The sequence below is a fragment of the Bombyx mandarina genome, chromosome 23, assembly GCF_030267445.1.
Source record: "Bombyx mandarina strain Sakado chromosome 23, ASM3026744v2".
NCBI lineage: Eukaryota > Metazoa > Arthropoda > Insecta > Lepidoptera > Bombycidae > Bombyx > Bombyx mandarina.
This window is the reverse complement of record NC_143229.1, coordinates 18535693-18558453: the sequence shown is the minus strand read 5'-3', so window position 1 is coordinate 18558453 and position 22761 is coordinate 18535693. Positions and strand designations below refer to the sequence as shown.

Here is a 22761-nt window from a genome sequence, read left to right as displayed (position 1 = left end):
CCGCCTATTTCTGCGGTCAAGCAGTAATGCGTTTCGGTTTGAAAGGTGAGGCAGCGGCTGTAACTGTACTGAGACCTTAGAACTTATATCTCAAGGTGGGTGGCGCATTTACGTTGTAGATGCCTATGGGCTCCAGTAACCACTTAATAACCAGATGGGCTGTGAACTCGTCTACGCATATAAGCATTAAAAAAAAAGAACATTTGGTTAAGTACGTATTTCATTTAAAAAATTGTACCTGCCTGAGGGGATTGAATGCCGCACAGTGAAATCGCTGGATACGAATCGGGTCTTCGGGTGTCTTAAGCTTTTGGCAATTACGACTTCTATCTCATTTCAAAATTTAAAATTATTTTCTTTAAGCTAAGTTATATTTATATATTAAATCTCAAATGGTCTGGTTATGGATACTAATGTGTATTATTTATGTCACGGACTACAACTTAATCAAGAAAGAGGCAAATTTAACACAATTTTTGTCGTTAACGTGAGATAATTTCCGCAAAACTGAATTTTATCACAACCAACCCAAATAACAACAATGCTTTGTTTTACTATTTTAGTATGAGCTAGAATAAAATTAACAATTTTTATACATAAAACAGCACTATTACCTATTAATTTTACATTTTGTTCTTATGAATTTAAAAATATTTTTTTGACAATAAATGGTAGCACTGAATGTTCTGACAGTGACAGCTGACAAGTACGATTTTATCCCTTATTGCTTACAGAGTTCTCGACTGAGAGCGGCTGAAAGTACGGGCGTCCATTTTCCTACGCCATATTGAATTTGGTCGGACATCTTTGGACGCCATGTTTAGTCAGACATATTTTATAAACATTTTCGCGTAAATTTCAAATATTTTTCCATCAAATTACCGAACTTTTTTTCAGTGAAAACAGTGGTGTCGATTGCGGTAATAACAGCTTTAAAAAATTTAGTGCCAACTCGTCTATACATAATTGTCTCCTGGGGTCTGGCGGAGCTTTTGTTACAAGATAAATACAGGTAAATTATTTCATTCGAAAACATCTAAGTTTTTGACGTACGAGTAACAAGTGTTTAGAATATTTTCGTGTTATTAACAAATCAGGGTTCTATTTAAGGGCGTGTGAGTGAAGGTCAAAAGGTGGAAGTGAGTTACGTTACGATTGTGGCGTGGTCAATTTATAAATACCTAAAAAAAACGGGAAGTTTCACCCGGCCGGTAATACGGACGGTTGTCAACAATTGAATTTTTCCACTCTGTACTATAATACAATAAAATTGTTAATTATGTATTTATAAATTAAAATAAAGCTATTGTTACCGAGATACAACTCAAATGAGAAAACGATTCGGCTCGATGACGTATATTCCATTAAAAAATTATCGTCTTGTTTTAATTACAATTGAATTCGCGAACATCTGTTTATAAATTCAATGGATGTTGTTTTGTTTTTTTTTGTTGATTAAAGAACTGAATATTATCTACATAACCATTGTTTAATATTGATACGCATTAAAATGTTTATAAATAATGTATAATGATGACTTGTTGGTTTTTTTTTCTTTATTGAATTAGAACTTATTTTATATTAATGACATTACATGAAACAGTCCCAGATCTATGAAATTGTAATAAAATGTTAACTACATAAAAACATAATAATTAGCTTAATACAATGTTTTAATATATGAAAATCATTTTTGAAATATATAATTCATTATAGAATAATAAAAAATATATGTATTTAGAAAATGTGACAAAAATTAAAGAAAAAATTAGTATCTTTAGTGATATTAATGAATTAATGTTGTCTTGGCTTATGAAGAAACTTTGTTTAATTAATTGATTAAAACATTTCTTGGACTTGTTATATTTATGAATACTTTTATTAAGTTATTATGGTTTTCATAGGCAAAAACTATAGGGTCACTTTTGGATCTTATTACTATATAAATTAAATTCTGTATTGAACACTAGTATTAATATAACTAAATGAGCGAGCATTAGAGGTCTGAAATAGATTATTTAAATATTACTTATTTTCGTAATATAATATCCTCTTTGTATTATAAAAAAACAAAGTATGGCTCTTTCTCAAAATAATAATAGATTTACGTTATTTTGAAACATATCTCTATGTAAAAATGTAGCTCTATTGCCTCTAACTGCTGATAAATATTAGCAGATCCTGTTTGTGGATTTCTTTTCGTCTGAAATATGCATTTAAGCATCATTATTATGACTGATTTGACCCTTCATACTGTGATGCCTCATAATGAATAATCAGTATAATAGATTACCCAATAGCCATAATTAAGTATGGCCTGTATCCAATAGCCATTAATACCTTATGGTTTTCATGTAGATTTATTTTGAAGTAAATTCTATACCCATTTGGAAAAAGACACCTTTTTAATGCCACTTAACAATTCTGAACTTCAATATTCTTGACATCATTTGTGGTCAATATAGTGAAGAGCTAACAACAGGTATTCATTTAAAATGATCATCTATTATCATTATTCTCCTGCCCTTCTCCCAGTCACCTGGGGTCGGCGCAACATGTTTTCTCCTTCCATACTCCTCTTATACCATTTGACTCACTCCCCTCTTCCTTTCAGCCATAGCCTTTCACGCAGTCCAACTATTTTTTCTTAGGTCTAGCTCTTCCTCTAATGATCATCCATTATATAATTCGTAAATATTGATTGGTGTTTAGATTCACATAAATAACATAAAAAAAAACATTCTATTGAATCTCTTTTTTGGATAAAGTCTGAAAATAATTAAATTATAGTTAATGTGATAAAAAATTAATACATTTATACATTTATTTTGTGAAGGTGTGTGTTATTTTGTGAATTAATACATTTTGTGAAGGTGTTCCAAAAATTTATATTATCCTTACTCTGATAATTCCAGGGCTCCATCAAGATGATGAATCAAGAGATTATGTGTGAAGTGGAAATTGGCACTCATGGAGCTATAGAAATAGACGGGGATGATCAAGTTCAAGTTGGTGTTAAGGTAATTTTTATACTCTAAAAACTACATTCTTCACAGCTGAGAATCCCCACTTTATGCAGAAAAGTCATTTCATGGTTGAGACCAGCCCTCAAGAGACATCAAAACTCAACTGATGACTATGCATACATCATGTATTTGAATGGGAAGGGGTATTCCTTTCTACTAGTCTAAATGGTAAAACAATCGTCACAATAAAACAATTCAGACTGTGACTCCATGTTTCTAGTTAGCTGGCGGTGTTCACAATGTGATGTCTACAGTCCTAATATTTAGTGACGAGCTCACAGCCCACCTGGTGTTAAGTGGTTACTGGTGCCCATAGTCATCTACAATGTAAATGCGCCACCCAGCTTGAGATCTGTTCTAAGGTCTCAAGTATAGTTACAATGGTTGCCTCACCCTTCAAACCGAAACACATTACTGCTTCACGGCAAAAATAGGCAGGGTGGTGGTACCTACCCGCGTGCACTCACAAGAGGTCCCACCACCAGATTATTGAATTTATGCTGAAAGAAACATGAACTTATCGCATGTTTTACAATTTATAATTAGCGAAGTTAATGGTGTGAACCAAGGCTGCTCAGTTTAGATATGTGACCAAAAAAATCGACACGAATTAGCAGGCCAAATGAACTAAATGTTCATCGTGAAGACTCAAGAAAAAATAAATTAGCATAGTTTCTAAATATTTTTTAAATATTTCCTTATTATTATTTTTTGTTATGAGACTTTTAACAATACCGTCTTTACCATAAGGGCACACGGGGCCCGTGCCCAGGGCCCCCATTCTCAGAGGGCCCCAAAAGACTGACAATTTCTCTCACACGTTTATTCTCAAAATATTTTTGTCAGACACATTACACTTTTTTCACAAATCAGTAATCAGAAGGTATTTACAAGGCATATACTATGCCTATAATAGAAGATTTTGCTCAACAGAAATCCCGAAAGAAACCGTTATCGAAATCGTAACCAAAAAACCAGCAGCATTCTAATATCATTAATGACATATTATATCATACTGTATTTGATTACCTATAATAAATGATCATACTCAGTAAAAAAATGTTATTATAATTCGCTTTATTTACTTTCCAAAAGGGCCTCAAATTCTTGTGTGCCCAAGGGCCCCATCCTAGTTTAAGACGTCCCTGACTTTTAAATGTGTTCTGCATGCCACACCTAGAAGTTGCAGGCCACTGTGTGACTGACTCTTGCCTACAACATGCCAATCGACTTCCAGTGTAAAGTAATGAAAATAACTTGTTAAATTTTAGTATGAAGAAATAGAAACAGGCCAGTATGAGGAATATATAACTGATGATCAATATGAAGAGGTTGAAGAACAGGTCATCGGGATGCAGCATCTGGAAGAAAGTATGTATTCTGCTAGTGCTTTGTACTAGAAAGCTCTTTGAAAGACAGAGTTACTTCTCCAGAACTGTCAGTACTGTAGTTATATCCATTATTGAATAGAAGCCAGAAAATCAAATTTATATTAAACACTAGCTGACTCGGCAGACTTCATAGTGCCTCAATCGATAAATAAAGGACCTAAATTGCACTACTACTGACCAAGTACTGGACATGGATCTACCCATGTTCCTATGTGGATCCGAAATTCAAACCACTTTCACTATTGACGTATTTACTAACTATTGAATAATGTTATTGCACATAATATATTAATTGTTGCAAGATCTACCAAGCTATATTCGGTGGAAGATCTTCTGATTATAATTATGTATATGTTGTTCGATAATGTAACCTTTTTCCAGTTGGGAGTGAAGAGGTTGTATTACCAGGTATATCTGGAGAAGAAGTCCTGACATCAGCTGGTGAGAATCCTTTTGATCCTCTCTACACGGATTCTGCTTCCACCAGCAACAGGTAATTAAATTGCTCGAATTATATTGCTGTGGTTCATTGATATAAGTCTAAGGCAAGACTCCAAGACAAACAGGAATATATGTTAATATTTTCTCTTAGAACTAGTGACGCCTCTTTTCTAGGATGATATAGAGGATAACCATTATGAACTGCTAGTTTGATGAAAGAATCAACTAAATTAACAAATTATACATCATTTTTCAAAGCTGTTCAAATATATTTGCGAAATTACTGTTGCTATGGTGTATTGTGAGCCTATAAGGGTTATTACTATCTATATCTTAACCACAGAGCAATCATGCGTGCTAGTCTAAAGGACAGTAGAGTTCATCCATACTACCTGGAGTCACTGCGTTCATCCAGTGTGTTTCCAGAGATCATTTTTGCCACGTACCATCCGACCTTGGAATGAGCGCCCTCCACGGTGTTTCTCGAACGCAATGACATGTCTTTCTTCAAACGAGGCCTTGGAGAGTAATGGTATGCAGCGGCATGGCTAAGCCCCTGACATTGCTGAAGCCATGGGCGACGGTAACCATGCCGTATGCTCGACTAGCTACAGGGACAATAAAATAAAAAAATATTTGTAATGTCACACATGTAGTGAATGACTTTCTTTTAGTGCTTAGGTGGTTGGATTAGCTCACGGTCCACCTGGTGTTAAGTGGTAACCAGAGTACATAGACATCTACAACGAAAAATCCGCCATCCACTTTGAGACATGAGTTTTTAGATCTCAGTTTAGTACAACGGCTTTCCTTTCGATACAAAACGCATTACTGCTTCACGGCAGAAATAGGAAGGGTGGTGGTGTCTACCCGTGCAGATCCAAGACGTCATACCACCAGTAAAACTGGTGACTGTGGTGTGTTTACCAAATATATAGTGAAGCGCTGATCGTAAAAGACTAAGAACCTATGTTTTATGTTGTTGCAGGACAAATCGAAGCAGACCCAGAGCTAATAATATATCGAGCAACATACAACATCTAATGCCAATAGGTATGTATTATATATATCCAGCATTCTGTATCCATTGCATGCTTTCCATCGGGATTCATTCTGGAAAATCTATAGATTGTAGTGCGCACATCAGAATCCCTAAGTCAGTATGCTACGTTTTTGTTACTGGTTGTATTAGTGGCCAATAAAGTTAACCAGCAACTGGAATACTAGAGATACCGTGAGAGGGCGTAGCCACAAGGGTAGTTGCCGTCGTGCCTATATCTACCGGGAAGCAGCCATTAGCTCTGGATTAAATGGTGAAAGGCCCGATACAAATAACATTGAAACTTTAACCTCGTGTCTCGTCATGGCGGCAGGTCTGTCTGGACTGATCTCAACTTAAGTGCTGTTGGGGCGTAAACTCTTTAATTTATCTAAATCTTACAATAAGGATTTGACTTAAGAACTCAAATCCAGGATTTTAAATGAAACAACAATATCTAAAAAACAAATCTGATTTTTGAGGTGAAGTACCAATGGGGTTAATGGACGGTATGAGCGCCACCAGGGGCACCACTAGAAAGTGGGAACAAAAGAAGGTTCAAATCAGGACAATGGAGGGAGAGTTCTCAGTCACCATGTGGGCTACAGGAGAAGACGATGGTAAGACAATAGTTCCCGAACTGATAAGACATTATTCTTGAAGATTAATATGACTGTTCTGTTTTAAATTTGATTTGTTTCTTGTATTTAGTGTGTATTGAGTTCAGTTTTAATTGTAATGTAAGATCTTTGGAAATAAACATTATCATTACAGACATTGACAGTCTTCAAAGGGATAAGTGATTATTTTGTAATTATTATTCTACTTAGGTAATAAATAATTTACTTGTATTTCAGATGAAACGTCAAATCCTGAACCAGACCCTGACTACACAGAGTACATGACTGGGAAGAAGAATATATTAGGAAACGAATCTATGCCGGGTAAGATAGACGGAATATACAATGCATCAATGTTGGGAAACACTGACTATTTTGTCACAGACTTAGGACGATTGGCCACCAGTAGATACCACATGCCTATTACTCAGAGAATTTTGTGGTAGGCAGCAGCTTGGCTCTGCCCCTGGCATTGCTGAAGTCCATGGGCGACGGTAACCACTCACCATCAGGTGGACCGTATACTCGTCTGCCTACAAAGGCAATAAAAAAAAAAAACTGCACTGTCTCTGGGAAAACTAGTAGTCTCGCCACACAGATGGGGAGAAATGGGGGTGCTATTCTAGTTCACCGCATAAATTTTCATGTGAACATGAAAAGTTTTTGGAGTGTATTTTTTTAATAATTTAATAATTAAGTTATAATAATTATACTAATTTATATTAGTTTATAATAATTTAATAATCATAGTAATTTGAAATGTAGGTAGTTCCCACGAAATACACCTTGAGTTGTTGACCCCAAGCGTCAGCTGTTTAAGAAACTCTAAAACATCTTATGAAACTAGCTAACATTTTATTTATTTATTATTACGTGATTATAATTCCAGGTCTAGATTTATCGGATCCGAAGCAACTGGCGGAGTTCGCGCGGCCCGGACACAAGATCAGACTAAAGAAACCATCCCCAGAAACGTCAGATAGAACAATAGGTAATGTCGTTTCTGTTGCATTACAAACTACTGGTGTGGGTCTACAATTGCCCATGGACATCACAGCATGAATACCGCCCACCGTCTTAAGACATGAGCTCGAAATCTCAATAGTATGATGTAACAGTTGTTCCAACCTTCGAACTGGAACCCAAGAATACTTCTCAGCAGAAATAGTAGTTGTCTCCTCTATTGGCAATATATATTCCACAGCTCTCAGTGGAATTGTTTTGTATAAATAATGTAATTAATGCTTAAAATAAAGTTTATTTTTGCATTGTTTGATGCCCATGGTATGTGACCTCGTAAACTTTTAATTGTTCAAAACTTTGGCCAGTAAAAGTAGCTTTAATTATCTGTACATTTTGCAAAACCTGATGATATTTTTTAATGGGTGAACGAACTCACAATCCACCTGGTTTTAAATGGTTACCGAAGCTCGTACACATTAACAATGTTAACGCCGTTACTTACTACCTTGAATAAAAATTACTGTATTTAATGATTCGTTTATTTTGTTTAGCATGTCCACACAAAGGCTGCACGAAAATGTTCAGAGACAATTCAGCGATGAGGAAGCATCTGCACACGCACGGACCGAGGGTGCACGTGTGCGCCGAATGTGGTGAGCATCGCTGAGCCTGCGGACTCACGCAGCAGCACGGTGGAGAGGGTCTATATTTCATCACTAGAGGGCAACATAACCAAGTCATAAGATTTACTAAATGCAGTCGCCATAGTTGTGTTGAGACCCATAAATTTGATTTTTAATTTTAATATGTATACTGTCTGCCTAATAATTAATATAATTTTAAACTGATATGCAATACAATAGACTACTTGGACCTCATGTCTTGAAGTGGGTAGCGGCATTCATATCATATCTGGCAATCACCTAGAGCTCATAGACACTTTCAAAGTATAGTATGATCGCTTTTGTTATTATCTGGTGCTTCGATTCACGAATCCAGTACGTAACTTGAGGTAGGCTGTGAACTCACCTGCCTATCTAAATCATTCCAGAAAGGTAGATGGGTATGCACACTAAACTCACATTTTTTTATTTATTACTTTTCTGGTAATGTAAACCAATATGGCCTCTTTTCAGCATAATGATTATTCTTATTTCAGGAAAAGCCTTTGTAGAGAGCTCTAAATTGAAACGACATCAGCTAGTACACACCGGAGAGAAGCCCTTTCAATGTACGTTTGAGGGCTGCGGGAAGAGATTCTCACTAGATTTTAATTTGAGGTATGTTTATCGCGTTGAGCGATTGCTTCTAGTCATTTTTTCCATGTCTGATATTTGTAAAAGTCCGTAATAGTATTTTTATTAATGCTACAAAGAAACATCTAAATGTGTAAAGAATTTTTTTATATATATTTATATAGTGACATAACCGGTCACAGTCTTCATTGAACTTGACGAGCGAACTAACCCTAGACACAGCCCACTGAGTTTCTCGCCGAAGCTTCTCAATTGGTCGCGACTCCGATCCGGTGATAGATTCACTCAGTTTGAGCCTGTGAGCTCACCTACCCGTACGGGCGTATCTGGAATAGCCTCTTTGGCTACCAGCCAATAGATACGGAAAAGGTGAAGTTTGCATTCTCAGAATATAAACAGAGAGCACCAAGAGGGAGGTAAACATTAGAGACTCTACCTGTAGACTTCAATTGAAAGAAGTTGAAACCGTGCACTATAACAGTCCAACCATCTGCCAAATCTTAGGCACATAAATCTAAAGATGTCCACAGTATATTACCTGCGAAAACTATCTGAGCTTTACCTTTAGGGGTAAAGTATAAGTATGGAGTGGGTATAGAAGTAACATAAGTTAGTCTTGTCAAACTTTGTATGAAGAGAGATGTTTAATCTGTCAATCAAATGCATAAGAAAGGGTATAATAAAAATTAAATACAGATTTAGACGTGTTGAATATTAAAATATCAATTAATTTTTTCTCCTACCTACGCCGAAAGTTCGGTTTTCGTCCGAGTGTACAGGGAAGAAAGTCTAACTTTTCCTCCCTGTGTACTGACAAGTGCGCATGCGCGTTAGTTAGTGTCAACGTCTGCTCTCACGCACCTAAAATTCTCCACCATTGTTATGCTCGGGTAATTTGCAATATTGTGTTTAGTGTAAAAGTGTTTTTATACGCGGGATGAGATGTCCAACTTTTCTCCCTTGGTGCACAATGTACTATTTCTTATGCATTCGTTGCTTGCTTTGTGAAATTTCTGTTACTTTATGGGAAAATTTTAATTTTGTTTTTCCAGAACGCATGTCCGCATCCATACTGGAGATCGACCGTACGTTTGTCCATTCGACGGTTGCAACAAAAAATTCGCTCAGAGCACAAACCTGAAGTCGCACATACTAACGCACGCGAAAGCGAAGTGAGTACTGAAATATCTGTTGTTTTTTTATTGCTTAGACGGTTGAACGAGCTCAGCGCCCGCCTGATGTTAAGCGGCTACCGGAGTCCATGGACATCAAAAACGTAAATGCCGTCACTCACATTGAAGCAATGCAGTCGAAGTCTAAAACAGGGGTTCCCAAACTTATTTTGTCTATTGTCCTCTTTAAGAATAAATTAATTTTTAGCGCCTCCATTTTTTCCCTACTTAAAAACCACTATAGCGCGAGCTCAGTAGGTGTCAAAGAATCCTTATAGATGAAATTGCAAACCGCCTCCCAAGTCTCTACACAACACCCTTATTTTTTTTCAGTGTCTTACCGCCCCCCTTTAGACCTGCAGCGCCCACGAGAGGGCGTTATCGCCCACTTTGGGAGAGGCTGGTCTAAAATGTATTCCGTGACGACTGTGACTCTTTTATACACAAATGTTTACCTTTAAAAAATAAAATGACGAAAATCTGAAAACTATTTTAAGTTTCAAATTTAATAAATGTATATTTTTACAGATCAAGAAATTCATTATCAAGAAACGGCGGGAATTCGTATGAGTCGGCACGAACGACCCCACAGTACGTTCAATTGGAAATGTCACCGGATGATTCTAATCCACAACTCGTGTTCTACACGCACGAGTGAAAGGCTGTGATCGAGCGAACAACATGGTTACTACTGTGCTATTTTGTGTGGTTAATGATCGGTCTTGTGTGATTTCTACACAGCGTAAGAACAACGGTTTTCCGTGATAAGTGCATTGTAAGAGGAAACTGGAAATATGTGACCAAATAAACGATTTAGTGTAAATTCGATAAGTTGTAAATAATTTATAGTCTACGTTAATATAAATGGTGGGTGAGAGTGACTCTTTAACTAAGTGATGTGAAAAATGAAGCGCTTCTTTTGATATAATAAAATAATGTCCATTGTACGTGTACTAATATTTAGGTAAGTAGTTTATCGGTCCAAATTTTACTTCATAATTAATCTAAATGTTTCTATACACTTATTTCTCCTACGAATCATACAAAATGGAATGTCTTCTTAACTTCAGCTCAGCATTGTTATAAACAACTGTGAAAATTCACATTGCTAATATATTCTAAGTTAGTGGAGATCAGAACAATATTGGCTTATGAGTACTGGTTAAGAACAGCTATTGTAAGATCATTGGAAACTATTGGTGATGCATTGTAAATTTTTGTTAGGTTTCTTTGTACTTGTTACTACCTAAACTTTCCTTTATGGTCCTTCGATTTTTGGGTCGGGGTGGGGGTGGGGAGTAAGGGTTTACTCCCTGCACCATCCCCACTCCGCGGAACTCCCATGGTTATGAAGATTTTTAATGTTTTGTAATGTTTTGAGGTTAGAATATATCAACATAATTATATAGTCAACATAGGGTTAAAATCTCAATTATGGTCCATTATTTTTGAGTTGAGGAGGGAGGTGTGTAAGGGCTTACCACTGCACCATCACCAAGCCGCAGATCCCCATGATTATGAAGATATCCATGGTTAATTTTTTAGATTAAAATTGCATTATTTAGTCAAAACTCGAAGGGAGCTAAAGTTTGAATCCGCCTTATCTCCGGCGCTGCGGGAAAAGTAGCCCTTCCGCCCTTGCGTGCCGTGGTACGGTCACTCCTGCTCCGTCACAGCGGGCGACCACTGTAAGTTCTCTCTCTGCGCCTCCGGTTTTTTATATACACTAGGCGTAGGGCAGACAAGACCAGGTGGAAAGTGAGGTGCTCGCTCTAGTTCGGTTTTCGATATTTTTCGAATATTGCAATTTTATTACCAAAACACGAGCAATTTTACTATTTTATATTTAATCTTATTTAAAAAGATATTTTACTACAGACAGTTCTAAAGACGCTATAAAAAAATTCGTCATTTCACGTTCCGTTCCACAGTGTCAATTTTGTTACTTTTTGTGTAAAAAAGTCAATATAATTACTTATTAAAGCAACAATTACTGTGCACATTAATTACAATAAATTTACTATGTGAATATATTAAAATAGTATAATATATTTCGGTAAAAACATGACATAAAATTTAATAAAATACACTTTTACCGTGAATGGAACGTGAAACGTCAACTGTGACGTCTACCTTGACGATTTTTCCAATATTTATGGAAACTTTAAAAAATTATATCTCGTAAACCGTGAGTCTCCGCAACTTGAAATTTTGCAAAAAGCTTTCTATTTATGAGTACTATCTACAAAAAAAAAAAATTGTAAACTTCCAAATCGACGGACTATAAAGGAAAGTTTAGCCGCCAGGTGCTTTGAGTTAACTTTTACGCGATGGAGAACGTTAAAAGAACTCGCACTAAGCACACTGCTCTGTCACTTCTTTCCTTGTGTAATGCATATTTATATAGTCATATGTTTATGTTATCATTTTACTGTAAAAAGTCCAAATGAACTGAATGATACTTTGTGAAATTCATGTCATAAGACATTGCTGGGCTGAATGTTACTTTAACCAACTCAAATAATAATCTTAGAAATAGCGATAGTACTAAAACTAGTATCTTTTCAAAACCTACCATTGCAAGAGATTTTCTTATTAATTTTCTGGAATATCATTGTCTTCAATACCGTTTACGATATGCAACTGTAATGAACTGCTTTACTCAGTATTAAATTTTTTCTTCAAACATTAATAAGATACCAAACAGACAATTCTAACGGTTTTACATTGTCATAGCCTAATAATTTACTATACTTCAAAGTAGTATTTTCACTTTGAAGCTTTAAAACCCATTTAGCTAAATAAATAAAATTGCAAGCCAATCTGAACCCCTAAATTTGCTTGTGTGATAGCACTCCTATTTTTACATTTTATAGTTCAGGATCTGATAATTGACTATAAGGTGAAACATACACATTCATATGCAAACTAAATAAATAAAAATTACAGTACTCTTTATTATTTAAATAGTGATCCAATTTGCATCACGATGAAAATTTTAGTTCACTATAGTGAAACCAATGTTGCAATTCCTGTTGTGTTGTAGCATAAATCTTGAGTTATACCAGATCGGTACTCAATTACATTAATATCGAAAGGTAAAGTGGAAGATTACGTTTTGTCTAATTTACAAAACTTTATTTTGATGAGTAAATTTAAAGGAATTTATTTAATTCTCTCATGTTTTTACACCATTTAAAGTTAAACACATTTGAATTGAGCTCAGATACTGATTATAATATGAAATTCATGGTTCATTATTATATGGTAGAATTGGTAGTGAGTTTTCAGCTAAAGGAAAAACCTCTCTAAGAAGCTCACAAAATACCATACCATTTATAAACTTTAACTGCTGTTCAGGAGAGTACAGCTAGTGAAACAGATATCTGGTCACTGTTATAAGTATGTAGATATATAACATTTGTTAGTCTTCCACAGTTAATAAAGATTTCCTTATAGGGTATCTTAATTTTTTTCTGGCTTTAAAAGTCCTGGGAATAACTGCTCCCCTCCACAACATTCATACTGTGAATCTATGCATTTCTACTAAATTTGTCCACAAACATTTTGTTTTTAATTTTAACAAGATTTTTAAATCTTAAATTTATGATGAAATTCCTATACACATTGGTACATTTAAGAATGTAGAGAACCACAATATGTGCCCTTTTGAAGTATTTTTAATGTCATTGTGCAATATACATAATAATATGTTAACCGTGAAGTTATTACTTAAGCATTCTTATGCTCTCAACCTGACTACTGATGCTGACCTGGTAACACTTTGGAATTACCTGACAAGGCAGGTCAACTGAGGTTGGGGAATAGTAACTATAGCACATTGCATTCTCAATATATGTATGAACTAGTTAGAGTATTCCTACCAAGTTTGGTCAAATTGATGGGTAAAAGAATCCATTTTATTATGCAATGCATATAATAGGTTCTTGAAAAAGAGGAAAACATCAGAAGTAAAGAGTGAAGAAAATATATGTACATATATTCAAATGGTCTTAAAGTTTGAAAAAGGTCAATTTGACCAAGTTCAGTGTTGAAAGAGATGAATTACAACATCATTGCTTATTTTTTAATATTCAAGAGCTATTTTGAATGTGTTTAACTGTAATGAAATATTTATTTTTCGTATTTTATTTCTGTTTTCTTCTAATTTGAAATATGGAGAGAAGTGTTTTGTAATATATAATATTGTAAGGTTTTTGTAATGACTGATGTAAATAAATTAGATATATTTTACATAATTTTGTAGTTTTTTTTGTTTAATTATAAACAAAGTCTCTGTGCAACTGCATTTTAGTGCGTCTATCTATTGTTCGCGCGTTATTTTTGCGATTAGTTTGAAAATGAAACTTTAATCATTCAACAATTAGACATGATTAATTCATTTAGTTTTGAATTACTGGTTTTATTTTCTGAAATTGTTTCTACCACAGCATCGTGACATTGCCGTTTTTAAAGTGTAATATGTTTAAATACAATTATTCTAAAATTTATTGCTAGTAGCTTTTTGGTGGTACTCGAAATTAAAGATATATTTTTTTATTTTCCCTCTGTATTCGCTGGTAGCCCCTGTTACTGGTCGTAGACCTCTTGTGAGTCTGCACGGGTAGGTACCACCACCCTGCCTATTTCTGCCGTGAAGCAGTAATGCGTTTCGGTTTGAAGGTTGAGGCAGCCGCTGAAACTATAGAACTTATATCTCAAGGTGGGTGGCGCATTTACATTGTAGATTTCTATGGGCTCAGGTAACCACTTAACACCAGGTGGGTCGTGAGCTCGTGAACCCATCAAAGCAATAAAAAAAATGTGTTATTCGACTAATAAACAAATTTCCGTAATCGTGAGTTCGTTTTTAATCACAGTAGGATGGTGTTTATCAAAAAAAATCTAAGATAAATGTATCCGGATACCTTTACATTTATGGATTGATTAAATAAATTTTCGAGGTGCAGAGAATTCTTGGAGTATTTCCTGAAGCTGCCAGTACGATTAAAAAATGAGTTATTTGAACGGTTTACAATTGAGAAGAACGAATATTGTATTCTTTCTTGTACACAAGTGCAGTGACGCAGCGAGGGGGAAGGGGGAGCATCATGCCCCGGGCGCTATTCACAGAGGCGCCAAATAATCCGCAAAACAAAAAATAAATCTCTAATTTTTATTTTTAGTAGGTACCTATACGTAATTGATTTCAGCAAAATATATTTTAAATTTAGTGCCAGTGTAATATAATAAATTTTAATTCGTAAATAAATAAAAAAAGGAACACTAGGTAATAGTCTAAAATAGGTACGTCAAAAAGGTATTGTGCCCGGGACGCAAGTTAAGCTCGCTACGCCATCGCGCCACTGCACGAATGCAAACTTCATACAAAAACTGAAGGAACGGGGTGCGAAATAAAACACAATTCATAGGGGGGAAATCGATATTATATGAATACATTATTTGTATTCACACATTTTCTAGATATGACATCAAATAGTGCGCGCCCACCATTAAAAAAAATCATAAACGCAAAATTACAAAAAAAACACACACGTATTAAGATTAAATTAAAAAAAAAAACTCATACAGAAAATAAATGCGACATTGTTCCCGAGAACGTTTGAAAAATCTGTGATTTTGACACCACACGAACGAATGAGCGAATTGACCGGGTGGATTGGAATGTTTTAAATAGGCTTGTCTCGTAATAGAGACGAAAGATTCATCAAAATTAAAACTAATTTTCAATGTCAAAATTAAGTTCTTAACTCATTCATTCATCTGAATTCTTTTTAAATCAATCTCATTCACTTGTTTTTTTTTCATACAAATATTCGATTTAAATTGCATTTAAAACTTATAATTATTACGTCTTACAGATAATATTCATTACAAAATTAATCCTATTTAATTAAAGATATTATACAACAACAAAATATAACATCTGTACAAAACTGCAATTCTTAAATATAATTGGTAGACTTAACCTAGAAGCATATTGTGAATTAAAAAAAATATCCTATCATTCGTTCCAAGTGAATGAGAATTAGATTATTTAATTGTTGATTTAATGAGATTCTTTGAAATAAACATAGCCTTTGTAACCTTTGTCTAAGCAGGGCGAATATTATGTACCGAAAAGCGAAATTGTACCTATAAATAAATTATTACCTTTACCGAGCTAGCAGTCCTAAATGCGACAATCCACAATATCAGTAAATAATTTTGTTAAAATTCATATTAAAATATTAATTTCATTACAAAATAGAACTATTTCGATAGAGTAAAAATAAAACTTTTTAAATTTTTTATTTTCTCTATGTCAATATTGAAATTTCATTAAAAAACGTTCGCTTTTAGTTTAGACAATATTACGACGTAAAACACACATAATAAAAATAAAAATAAAAAAATCTAAAAATAAATAGAAAAATTTAAATAACAGAACGAAGAGTTTTAAAAATCTTTTTTAGACGTAAAAATGCATTTTTTTTTAATCTTTTCTTTTGGCAATCTCTAAGTCAATTCGAATCATTAATTTAGCACCGAATTTTGGCTAAAATTCAATTTTAATTTTAAGTCTAGACAAACAAATAAATATACAACACAAAAGCGCCATCGGTTGTTTTCGTTCAATGCGTATCACATTTTCTTAGATTGACTAGTGTACGTTTTATTTTTGACCATTTCATTAACAGACCACATAGCCAAACACCGACCAGATGTGGTAGAATCGTTAATTGTCGACAGGATAAGGGCAAAACAAAACAATTATATACATATCGACGCTTGAAAGGCAAACGTGACTAAGCGACAATAACTGCTTTGTACATAAACGATAGGCAATAACCATATTCGATGCGCAAAAAAAAATATATTTCTGGGTCTATTAAAATCATTTCAACGCTACAGCTAGATTCGTTAAAATAGATTTTTTTTCAGGTATTTCAGCTATAAATTACTCTACTGTAAAGTTCACGCATTGTCGCTTAGTCACGTTTGCCTTTCAAGCGTCGATATGTATTCGTATAATTATACGAGGGGTGAAAGGCTATTTGGTTTAAGCGACATCTAGGGTGATATTGAGTTATATATATATACGGAATCAGCGAATTTTTCTCCGTCGAATGATGCCGGATTTATTAAAATCAGAGCACTTTTTTGGCGTTTGAAACAATACTATTTTTGGGTTGTTTCCAAAGTGGCAGTGTATTATCCAACGTTGATTTTGAATTTTTTTTTTAGTAATGTACTTAAACCATACAATGATATTAAGAGACGAGACATAAACCATTTACCTTTTCTCAGAAAAATAATCCAATAAGAGTTAAAGCGTGTTTCCTGTTTCAATTTTTTATTAAGCAGTAACTTAAATCATTTTGACTTCTACCAATTACATGGTGTGATGTCTCTTAAACCATTTGTCCGTCACCCAAATACGACATGGAGTGTCGCTTAAGCTCTTTCAGCTGCATCTATTTTCCATGCAGCGTGCTACTTAAATCAAGTAGTTCTTTTGTTTCAGATATTTTGCTTAGCCGTTAAAACATTTTGGTCCTATTATTTTATTAAATGCATGTCGCTTAATACAGACAATAAAATGAAGTAATGCAATATGAAACATTTTTTCGGTATAAATAAAAATACGGGTCGGTCTTTCAATCATTAAATTTTAATATGATACATTTCATTTATGTCGCATGATACCATATTTATTCAATCTCCCGGGAGTTAAAAATCGTGATCTTTCAACCGGACTGCCGCGCGCAGGCGCTTCAGTCGAACTCCAGAGTGCATCGAGGAGTGACGTGAAGAAATATGAAACCGAATCCTTGCTTAGAAAAAAACTGTCCCTACAAGTGTCAAGAAATAACCTCAGAAAAAAGGAGTGCCATATTTAAACATTTTTGGGAATTATCTCCGGAAAGAAAAAAGCAGTGGATAATATCTATGTCCTCTAAGCAATCCATAAAAAGGAAGAGATCCAAAGACTCTAATTACAGAAATAACACATTCTGTTATTTCATAAATGATGGAGAGGGTCGGCGACAAGTTTGTTTAAAGTTCCTCATGAATACTCTTGATGTCACTCAAAGATACATTTATTATACATTAACAACACAGGAACTTGGTATGGCGAAAGAAGATGGAAGAGGAAAATGCATTCCCCCCAACAAAACATCTAACGCAATCAAAGAATCAGTAAAATCTTTTATCAAAAGGTTACCTGCAATACCATCGCACTACTGCCGAAAGGATAGCACAAAACTATATCTGCCTGTTGAATTTAAAAATATAAAAAATTTATACCGCTGTTATAAAGAAGACCTCATTAGTAAAGGAGTCGATGTTGTAAGTGAAAAAGTTTTCCGTCAAATATTCACTACTGATTTTAACATTGGGTTTCATGTGCCTAAGAAGGATAAATGCATAAAATGCCTACGTTTTGAAGGACAGAAGCCAGAGGATTGTGCCGAATTTCAAGATCATTTAGAGGAAAAGAAGGCATCAAAGAAGCGGTTAGAATGTCATCGACAGTTAGGTAAAGAAAATCCTTCCATTCTGTGCACATCTTTTGACCTCCAAAAAGTTCTCAATACGCCTCATGGCAATAACATGTTACTATTTTATTCTGGAAAGTATGCTGTTTATAATTTATGTTTTTATGAAAGCATCACAAGGAATGGTTTTTGTTTTATCTGGGGAGAATCTGAAGCAAAGAGGGGCGCAAATGAAATTGCTACTATTATACAGAAATACATAGAGAATGTGGATTCTCGGGGTACCATTACATCTTTGATCTTGTATTCAGATTCTTGCCCTGGACAAAACAAAAATAAAATAGTCCTTGCAACAATACATAATGCTTTGTTGCAATCGAACAATTTACAAGCAATTCAAATGAATTACCTTCTCCCTGGCCACACGGAAATGTCGGTAGACAGCATACACTCTACAATCGAACAATCCGCAAGAAATATTACTCTATGGGCCCCTTCGCAATGGGCTACAATAAGCCAGCTAGCAAGAAAAGAACCAGCACCTTATAATGTTGAAAATCTGACACACGAGGATTTCTTAAATTTTGATGATATGTCTGAAAAATATTTTAAGGGTAACCTTGTAGATAAAATTAGTAAAACCCGTACAGCAACATTTAAAAAATCTCATCCAAATCAAATGAAAGTGAAATTTTCAATGAAAGATAATGCATCCGAAGAGATTATACAAATTATTGCGAAACCTAGAGCTATCAATCGAAGATATAATTCAAGTTTGCCGATTACCAAAGCCAAATACATGGACCTAAAGAAATTGTGTGACACTGGGGTCATACCCAAGATATTTCATAAAGAATACATAAATCTACAACACTGCAATTCCAAAGATGTTCTACTGGATACTGATGTAGAAGATACAGTCGAAGAAAATGATTATTAAATACGTTATTTCTTATTGCATTATGATTATTATCAAGCATTGGCTGTATTTTATAATTACTACAAGTTTTGTTTATTGATTTGATATTTTTATTTTGTTTTTATTAGTTTAAGTTATAATTAAACAATATCGGTTGTGATTAATTATACTCTTAGTAAGTTTTATGACAGCCGATCTCAAGTAATACTGAATAAATAATACCTAATATCACATCAGTAAAAGTAATAATACTTTATAATGTACAAAATACTAATACGTATTAATACTTTAACTGATGTGATAATAATCAAGTAAAATCAGTCTGAATGTAGGAAAATCATGTATAATGAGTTAATTATAGTTGATTTTCCTACACTCAGATTGATTTTACTTGATTATTATACGAAACATGAATACTTTAACTGATGTTGTTAATTAATATGTTGTATATTAATCAAGTAAAATCAATCTGAATGCAGGAAAATCAACTATAATTATTTATTATCTATATATATAAAAATGAAACCCGTTTTCCGTTGTCACGACATAACATGAAAACGGCTTGACCGATTTGGCTAATTTTGATCTTGAATTATTTGTTGAAGTCCAGAGAAGGTTTAAAAGGTTAGATAAATATAAAAATATTCTGAATTAAATAAAAATAACAATTTTGTTTTTCCTTTGATGTGTCCCCCGTCCGACGGATTCCTTTTGTTTGTTTTAAGTTTATCTTAAACAAAAGTTTAGGTCTTTTATTTATCGATTGAGGCACTACGAAGTCTGCCGGGTCAGCTAGTATTATTATAATTATAGATGATTTTCCTACAGTCAGACTGATTTTACTTGATTATTATACAAAATATTAATAGTTTAACTGATGTTGTTGATTAAGACTAAAAAATAAATAAATATAATTGATGTTCCCACATTGAGACTGATCTACTTAATTATTTTTCTAAATAAATACTTTAACTGTTGTTGTGTTTTGTGTATTTCTTTATTTATTCAATATAAGCACCTGAGATTTTCAGTGATTGCGATATATTTAGGTTGTTTTAACAGCCACTGATAGTATTAGACGTAAAAAAATGTAACATCAAACGGTAAATTTTCAATATTATATGTCACATAAGTAAATTCGCCTGTCAGTCATTTTAATCTAAATTGGTAGTTGAGATAAATAGCTTGCTACTATTAATTTTGGGCTAAGTCACTTCATGCTTTTTGGCTTACTCTGAAAATATATCGCAGCGTCGCTTATTTTTTTTTCCCTGTAGCCAATTGTGGTTATGAAGTCACTTAAATCTTTATTCCATACTCTGAAAAATAAGGGCTTAAGGCAATTTGTATTAAGCGACGTTTATCTTTGTAATTAAAGGTCCGTTTTATTCGGTATTAGCATCAACAACTTGATGTTTTTAATTGAATTTCAATTAAGTTTACTCCATTCAAATTGCTGAAGAAGTTTTTTTGTTATGAAATTTTTTCCAAAATTTTAAACTTTAAATGGCTCTCGTGTAAAGTTGCAAAAATGTCGCTTAAACCAAATAGCCTTTCACCCCTCGTATAGTTTTTTTTTCACTTCAAAGTTCAAATTACGTTTATGACATGTGACAGTAGATAACGCGCGAAACCGCACAAGGTATTGAGATACGATCTTATTGCACTGCGGCTTCATTAAATATCAGAACTGCAATTATTTTAGGCTTAGTTTTGTATATGGATGGTGGAAGTAAGAAGCACCATCTTAGTGTATTAAAAAGTGTCCGCTGAAAGGGGCCAATTAGGTGGCGACACAATAGCAAGTGGAAGGATTTTAAAAACAGCGCCATAAACTACCACAATTTTTCAACTTGTACCTTATACAAGATGGTGCAACTTACCTCTACCCTCCATAGCCGTTGTAAACAGTAAAATTGCACCTCAAAAACCCACCCGCACAGCCCAAGTGTTGATATACCAATATAGCAGTTCTAAAACAAAATTGTTTCCGGTTCGCGTTCGCTAGTAGTCGTTTCGGCACAGGGATCTGTCCCTACACACCTCGTACGTGACAGTGACAGCAATTTCAAAATGTCAACCGATGGTCTTGTCAATTTTCAAAATTTTTTGCTTTTTTAGCTGAGCTAACTATAGTTAGGTAAAACGTATCCGTAAAATTAAGTGAGGTTTTATTATTGTATTCATATTGAATTCTGAAATTGATAACCTTTTTTCACTTTAATAGCCTCGGCGGGAAGAGCTTCTATTACGGCGAATCATTATATTTATAGAGAGTGGCCAGACTCGGTAGGCAGCGGCTTGGCTCTGCCCCTGGCAGTGCTGAAGTCCATGTGCGACGGTAACCACTCACCATCAGGTGAGCCCTACGCCCGTCTGCCTACAAGGGCAATAAAAAAAAACCTTGGGAATCACCATGCATATTAAAACTAGATGACAGTTATTTTTTTACTCCGTTCATTTTTTTCATTTCATTCCATTAATTAAAAAAAAATTGGTCAAATATGTGGCCATTTAGCGTAGAGTTAAATTTGTACATTATTTAAAAAAAAACGTACACTCATATGTGCCATAATCCCTGAAGAGGTTAAAACTTAATAAGGTCAGTTTTCAAAATCATTTACGTCAAAAACATTTCGAGATTTTGGTTCAGGCAATAGTTAGATAACTTCTTCATGAATCCTCACTTATTCTTACGATACAAATAATAAAAAAAACAAACACAAAAAACATAAAGAATTCATTCCTCATTGCATGAGATCACTTATATATATATATATATATACATATATGTATATTAAAAAAAAACAATCCATTAAAATCAGTCTAAGTAGGTATAAAGAAGGTACATCTTAAATGATTTGTTTCAATGATTCATTCGAAGCTGTAAAATAAAGCCATTTATTTACTTTTTTTTACTATCATAGGAAAGAAGTCACTGATGCCCTTGATAATAATGATTTAGAAGTCGTCGTGGCCTAAAGAATAAAGACGTCCGGTCCATTCGTATTGAGCGATGCACCGGTGTTCGAATCCCGCAGGCGGGTACCAATTTTTCCAATGAAATATGCACTCAACAAATGTTCACGATTGACTTCCACGGTGCAGGAATAACATCGTGTAATAAAAATCAAACCCGCAAAATTATAATTTGCGTAATTACTGGTGGTAGGACGTTTTGTGAGTCCGCACGGGTAGGTACCACCGCTCTGCCTATTTCTGCCGCGAAGCAGTAATGCGTTTCGGTTTGAAGGGTGGGGCGGCCGTTGTAACTATACTTGAGATCTTAGAACTCATCTCTCAAGGTGGGTGGCGCATTTACGTCGTAGATGTCTATGGGCTCCAGTAACCACTTAACACCAGGTGGGTCGTGAGCTCGTCCACCCATCTAAGCAATATTTTTTTTTAGTTCGGACGCTTTGCATACTTG

The 22761-nt window shown here is 34.4% G+C and overlaps 2 protein-coding genes across 2 annotated transcripts; both read left to right on the top strand.

Moving 5' to 3' along the window:
* Positions 1 to 704: 704 nt before the first annotated feature.
* PHO (pleiohomeotic) lies at positions 705 to 14167 on the top strand. The gene is made up of 12 exons (XM_028175873.2): positions 705 to 1012; positions 2916 to 3020; positions 4298 to 4397; positions 4799 to 4910; positions 5847 to 5911; positions 6380 to 6517; positions 6755 to 6841; positions 7407 to 7508; positions 8032 to 8133; positions 8640 to 8760; positions 9789 to 9908; positions 10437 to 14167. Exons 2-12 carry the CDS (start codon positions 2928 to 2930, stop codon positions 10564 to 10566), a joined length of 1170 nt encoding a protein of 389 aa, XP_028031674.1. The 5' UTR covers positions 705 to 1012; positions 2916 to 2927; the 3' UTR covers positions 10567 to 14167.
* Positions 14168 to 17703: 3536 nt separating this feature from the next.
* LOC149500245 (uncharacterized) lies at positions 17704 to 19367 on the top strand. The gene has a single exon (XM_089737270.1). It carries the CDS (start codon positions 17730 to 17732, stop codon positions 19350 to 19352), a length of 1623 nt encoding a protein of 540 aa, XP_089593396.1. The 5' UTR covers positions 17704 to 17729; the 3' UTR covers positions 19353 to 19367.
* The last annotated feature ends 3394 nt before the right edge of the window (positions 19368 to 22761 follow it).